Here is a 6,943-nt window from a genome sequence, read left to right as displayed (position 1 = left end):
ATATATATATATATATATATATATATATATATATATGTGTGTGTGTGTGTGTGTGTGTGTGTGTGTGCAATTGTACATACATAGAGAGACATATTTCTGTACAGTGCTCTTTACTCGCTCACACTTTCACCTCAACAAGTCTTTGCTATTTTATATTGTATATTTCCCCACAGTACTGCATACTAAATATCTTTCCAGTTCTCCTGGCTGGTTCTGGAAGTTGTCATGGGTCGTGGAGCTGTGGACGTTGACGTGAACTCTCGTACTCTTTCAGGATGTTGTTTATTTGCATGAACAGAAAGAAGGCGTGCTTGCAATTGCAAAGCCAATCATATTAGGCTCATTACTCAATACTTTAGATAACGACAGGTTCATTTCTTCTTTATTGCAAGCCTACAAATCTACCAATACTTGTATTCACAATAATGCAGACTGTACGTGTCGTCGAACTGCATTGAAAACCAAATAGAAAAACCATAACAATAATAGAACGAAATTTTGAGTCTTAATAAAATACCCCATGTAATTTTATTTGTGTATTGTCATTGATAATGTTTACACATACGTTCTTCTGCCTCTTCCCCTCCTTTTGTAAACGAGATTGAATGAAATGTTCCTCATTCACGACCAAATTGTTTCGCGAATGAGTCTTGTTCAATCTCTATCAGATTCAAATCAGCGACTTATTCAGTAAAGGACGTATTTGTTCGTATTTGTACAGTTGGTTACTAATGAAATACTTAACAGAATGGACCTGAATGCTTTCTTTTAGTTTCTGTCAGTTTTTGAAGGCAGGAAAGGGTAGTCACGCGCTTCAAAGGGGACGACTGAGTGAACGAAATTGATTCGTTCATCTAAATGATTCCTTTAAAAACATCGATTCGTACACAAGATCCGCAGCATATGCTCGCTTTACAGTACGCGCAAACAAAATTCATTGATAGCAGCGGCTTAAATGATCCGTCTTTGAATATTAAAGCCTCTTTATTATTATCCTCCATTTGCACTCTCTATGTGATGATAACTGGGGATTGTTGCACTTTAGTCCTCCGAATATCGTTTATTAAACAAAAAAAAGGGAAAAAAGAGGATAAACGTGTATGTGCTCATCGACTGTGCATGTCACATACATTTTATATTACAAGTTATTTATTAATGTGCCGGTGCTGCTTATAACATTACTGTACACGTAAGGTGTTTTGGATGCATTGTAATTCTAGTAATTGTTGTGGGTTTGTAACCATATACGTGCGCTGACCTGTCTTGAGATACGCTGATAACACCGTCCTCTTTGGGGATGATCACAGCCGTATTCACCACATCTTGGAAACCCTCGATCTTACTCAACAGGACGGGCTTTCGTGTCTGCGGACGGGGATGAATCTCTGCTGCCATGGCGCTGTAGTTTCTGCGTCACCTGAATCCTCTCGGCAGCATAACACGCTGAGCGCAGGTCGATTAATAGACCTGCAGGCGGTCAGGGATGCTGCAGGTCAGCTGATTACCTCTCACAAGCCCGTTCTGGTTACATTCAAACACGATCTCTATGCCATGTTCCGTAAAGACATGCACGTGTTCTCCTCTCACTCTCCACGTACACAGACGATCCGACTTTTGGAAGAGTCGCAGATGCATGCGTTTGCAATGTGCAGTGTTGACTCCGACGAATACCACAATTGTAGAAGCGGAAGTTGAACGTCATTTCTTTTTCCATTTCATTGACATTTGTACAATGGTTCATTGCACCAAATCTTGTACAGTTGTGCCTTTTGTTCAATGAAAACGATTAAACTAATCCTTTATGTTAGTTAAGTCTATATTGTTTTCTTTTTTTCTCTACATTTCTAATGAATACTTTGTTCTCAACAATGCAGATGCATGCGTTTGCAATGTGCAGTGTTGACTCCGACGAATACCACAATTGTAGAAGCGGAAGTTGAACGTCATTTCTTTTTCCATTTCATTGACATTTGTACAATGGTTCATTGCACCAAATCTTGTACAGTTGTGCCTTTTGTTCAATGAAAACAATTAAACTAATCCTTTATGTTAAGTCTATATTGTTTTCTTTTTTTCTCTACATTTCAAATGAATACTTTGTTCTCAACAATAAAACCACAGAGTGGAAATTGTTCTATTTATATGTAGGCCTTATCATGTGCAGACAGGCATCACAGAACTATTCTCTCAACTCTACAAGAAAGCCAAACTAAATGTCTGCATCCCTTACTAGTTTCATTTTCCTTTAGCCTACTAGTTTTATATCCATTGCTAGTTTTAAAATATATAATTTTGCAGTTTATGTGACCAATAGACATGCAATTTATGCATATACTCTGCTGTGGGTTTTATAACTAAGTTCCTCATATTAATTAGTTTAGTATATAGTAATTAGTTACATGCCAGAGTGTTAATATCTAGACCAGCTGACATATAATGCTAACTGGCAAACTATCAAATGGCAATTGGTCTTTTCCAGGTGCATTTTCTGTATATGCTTTCATGGACTGGTTATAACTCCAGTGAAATGTATAGGATTTAGAATTACTTGCACATGACCTGCACAGTGCTGTTGTTTTGGTTGGCTTGCTTTTTTATATATCCTCTAACTTTAGAACTTCTAACTTTTTTATATCTTATAACTGTACAGTAGAGAAGATCTTTTGACCATTTTACTTGCATTGTGCAGTAAAAGAGTATTTTATGCCAAGTAAACATAATACTGTGTAAAGAGGACAAGATGAACAACCTAAATATTAAAGCATGATCAAATGCAAGTTTGTTTCTTTACGAAAATAATATTTGCTTTCTAAGAGAAATCTACTGTAACTCTTTGTTAAATGGACAAGTGATTTCCTGAGTGGTTAAAATTTGCATAAATATAAACTGTACTTTCTAAAATTAGTATCATGAAACCACTTTGTTATTAGTGCATTGTAGTTATGTGATGTGAGATACAAAAATGTATCAATGAAAATATTCAGTGTTCAAGACCCCACTCTTTTTCTCTCACTCTCTCATGTAGAATATGAGAATGAAAATTGTTTTCATTTACTTTTTTATACCATTTTTGACCAAATGTCACATTCATAAACACAAATTCACTAAATACACAACTTTATGGTTTTGTTGACCTAAGTAAGGCTGCACAGTAGGGTGTACCCTTATTCTGTTTATATATTTGGCACCTTTTTTGTTGTATTTATTTTGTAGCCTAGTTGTTTTGTCTTTTTTCTTGTTGTTTTTCCTGTTTTAATTTTGTATGTAAATGTTTAATATGTAGATTTGAATGTAAGTGTATAATGTTAATGTTTTTCAATTTAAAAAAAACTTCAATAGGTCTACAAACGCGCATGCTCCAATTGAGCTTCGCTTTTTTGAGAATATGCTAATCACTCATTTTCAGGTGCCAATCAGTTGAGGCGTTTTGACGCATAGTACTCGGGCAGCGCATGGGAGGCGGAGTCAAGTGCTGAACGCAGAATAAAACCACTGCAGCCCGCGAGCAGAGCTCAGTCTGAGGAGAGTCATGGACGTAAGCCAAATAGAAAGTTACCATGATAAAAGTTAGGCATTTCTTTCAAATTACAGCAACAACACCCGTTTCCCTTGTAAATCAACAACCTCTCCCCCCCAGGGTCTGAGGTTTGCTTAAGTTTACAAGGCATCGCTCTTTCAAAACTAACTACAGTTACACTCTGACAGAAAGAATGCGCGAGTCAGTTAGCATTAGCCGGATAGCAGCGTGCTGACAGCAGCGACAGGAGGCGAACAAAAGATTGCTCTGCATTTGTCCGCTTGCACTGACATTCGGTCCATGTAGAAGGGGCGATTATCAACACAATGCCCGTGTTACTTTTCCTGATAGACACGTCCGCCTCCATGAACCAGCGCTCCCATCTGGGCACTAGCTATCTGGACATAGCGAAGGGCGCAGTTGAGACTTTCCTGAAGGTAAATCAACACGCACCTCTGCTCCACACTCTCCCTTTACTTAAAACTTACAAAAAACCTGCCTTTTCGTTCGCTTTTTTCCACAGCTGAGGAGCAGAGATCCGGCCAGCAGGGGAGACAGATACATGTTAGTGAGTTTCGAGGAAGCACCGGCTGGAATTAAGGTACAAAAACACTATTTCTTTCCAAACCTGATTTATTTAACTCCAGACAATCTCAGCGCTCTGCTCGTCTGTTTGCGTTTCAAAACACAACGGCTAAATTTGTAGTGTGAAAACATTCTGTCCAGCATGAATTTATGCGTTTAAACATGGCCGACATTTTGTTTAGTGTGGCAGCAGAGAGCTCTATGTATATGTGTGTGTGCTTGAGGAAAGAGAGATGGGGGGGGTGGGCTAACCTAACTTAGTTTTCCCACCCAGAGAGAGAGAGACTCTTCACTGCCCTCTACATTAATACCCCAAAGCAACTTTCAGGTCATCGTGTCTTATCTGAATAATTTTGATGTGAGGATCTCTTAAATGGCGTAACTAATAATTTTCTCTGTTTTTATATTTCAGGCTGGATGGAAGGATAGTCATGCCACTTTAATGACTGAGCTGAGGAACCTGCAAGCAGTTGGACTGACATCGTTCGGCCAGTCTTTAAGGAACGCTTTTGATTTGCTCAATCTCAATAGATTAATTTCGGGGATAGACAACTATGGACAGGTATGTTATAAACCAGGGACTGACTTTATACCAGTCTATGGCCTAGCCCCATGAGCCCATCCCCAACATCTCACAGTTAAATAAGCACCCAATAGGCTCACACTGCGCCAACACAATCCCAAGAGCCCCTGGTGACACACAGTAGTAATGAGTAAACTACATCTTGGATACAAATAAGGGTAATGACTAACTGAAGAAGCAGGTCTTGTAGTAGGACACTGGTTATGCTTTGCACGCGTGCTGCCGTGCTCTAGTTAAAAATTCTTCCAGTTCTTTGTTTTTATTCTCAGGAGTTTTGTAAAGGATAGTTCTTGTATTTCTGTATGATGAGCTGTGAAAGTACAACATATTCAACATTACCTCACATAGATGTAACTAAAATAGTAAATTATGGTCATATTTGTGACATTGATCACTCATGGTAGATTAACTTTTATTATTATTATTAATTTAGGAGGAATTTTCACTTTTTTTTTATTTATTTTTTTCAAAAAAATTAATGCATGATTCTAGGGTGTTCTGGGTGGTTTCCAGGGTGTTATTATGCAGACACCAAATATAGGGCTGCACAATTAATCGAATTTCTAATCATGATTACGGATGCCACAATTATGTAATCGTTCAAAGCGCCAATTAATCGTTCAAAGTCCACTTATGTTATTCTGCATGCTTAAGATGTTTTTTTTCTTAAGGGTTTTTCCATTGCTTTAATTTTAGTTTTAATATAACATAATACCATGCATATTTTTACTTTTAATTCAAAGGGGTCATGAACTGCCTTTTATATTTTGTACTGTTCTCTGAGGTCAACTTATGTTACCAAGATTTTTACATTAAAAAAACATAATTAATGAACATAATTCAAAAGTAATAGGTTGTTTCCTGTCCTGTTTTGACTCCCTCATTGTAATGCTCTGTTTGAATAGGCATGGCAGATTGTAGACTAGGGGAAGTAAACGCCCACTGCTATGATTGGCTAACAGTTATGTATGTTTGACAGCCTACATCTTTCATAGATGGATACTGCTGTGATTTAGGTTGATTTAGAGCTATCTTTATCATTTGATTTTTGCGTAGACCTGCGTTTGCCTCTCGTTATTTACACTACATGTGTGAATCGGTGGGCGGGGCTAAACAGGCAGTGATGTAGAAGCAGGTATTGATCATCTTCTGCAGAGGCGGTGTTTAGCCACACTATTAAGTCATAGTGGCACATTCTACAACCTGTGGCAGATGGGCTTCAATATAAGCTGTTTTTAGACAAGAAAGTTTTGAAATTTACAGGATGTTTTTATAGTACAGTGACCTCTTATATGTCAAAAGATCAAGGGAAGTTTGATTTCTCAGTTCATGACCCCTTTAAAGAAGAAACCAATCCAATATATAATTGACATTTGAGGCTTAATACTATATAAAAGCAATAAAAGTTTTCCAGTTAGAGTAGGGTAGTGACGGTGAGGAAAATTTCCCACCGGTTAATCCAAGTATGACAACACCGTTAATACTGGTGTCACTGGGGGGTGGGGTTAGTTGGGGTTTTCCCTCTTTTCCTTGCTTTTAAATAGCTTGTAAATACCCGTGCGCATTTTAATTTCACTTTTGAATTAGTGGCAATTCGGCATCAATTGCTTGAATGGATACAACAAAACGGTGCAACGACAAACTCGCTTACAGTATATTAAACAGAACTTTTGTTAACAAACCGAATAAAAAATACACTATCTCTATCTCTCTCTCTGTATGTGTGTATATATATATATATATATATATATATATATATATATATATATATATATATATATATATATATATATATATATATATATATATATATATATATATATATATATATATATATATATATATATATATATATATATATATATATATATATATATATATATATATATATATATATATATATATATATATATATATATATATATATCTATATCTGCAGTACATATATACATAGAAGGAATACATTCTTGAAATATATTTGATTTAATTTACAGATAAACAAGGGGAAAAAACTGTCACACGTAACGTAGCCTATATATGCTGAGTTTCAGTTCATTTTTGTGACAGGCTTAATTTGTTCACAGAAAGGAAACTCAAATGGCAGAAAGCGACATCCTATTTGTTTTCTTTATTTTACAAAAGCACAATGTTTTGTTTTCATTGTGAGTGTACACAAATAAAAGCAGACCTTTATTCAGTGATGCATTATTAATAAGACAAGTGTTTAAAGTTGATTCTGCTGGTATAAGGAAACAGTT

General features: G+C 36.3%; 2 protein-coding genes across 2 annotated transcripts in view; one reads left to right on the top strand and one right to left on the bottom strand.

The window, feature by feature from the left end:
- Positions 1-1,637, bottom strand: part of LOC107725248 (WD repeat and FYVE domain-containing protein 2) — a 9,082-nt gene extending 7,445 nt beyond the window's left edge. Inside the window, exon 1 of the mRNA XM_016534442.1 lies at positions 1,259-1,637. Within this exon, the coding sequence (XP_016389928.1) occupies positions 1,259-1,395 (137 nt within the window). The 5' untranslated portion in view covers positions 1,396-1,637. The remainder of the gene's footprint in view (positions 1-1,258) is intronic.
- A 1,893-nt stretch (positions 1,638-3,530) lies between these two features.
- Positions 3,531-6,943, top strand: part of LOC107725253 (integrator complex subunit 6-like) — a 15,858-nt gene continuing 12,445 nt past the window's right edge. Inside the window, exons 1-3 of the mRNA XM_016534448.1 lie at positions 3,531-3,954; positions 4,041-4,118; positions 4,515-4,664. Of these exons, the coding sequence (XP_016389934.1) occupies positions 3,844-3,954; positions 4,041-4,118; positions 4,515-4,664 (339 nt within the window). The 5' untranslated portion in view covers positions 3,531-3,843. The remainder of the gene's footprint in view (positions 3,955-4,040; positions 4,119-4,514; positions 4,665-6,943) is intronic.

Source organism: Sinocyclocheilus rhinocerous, unplaced genomic scaffold (assembly GCF_001515625.1).
Source record: "Sinocyclocheilus rhinocerous isolate Xijiao unplaced genomic scaffold, SAMN03320098_v1.1 scaffold3807, whole genome shotgun sequence".
Taxonomy (NCBI): domain Eukaryota; kingdom Metazoa; phylum Chordata; class Actinopteri; order Cypriniformes; family Cyprinidae; genus Sinocyclocheilus; species Sinocyclocheilus rhinocerous.
Note: the sequence above shows the minus strand (reverse complement) of the source record. Positions and strands in the feature narration are given on the sequence as shown.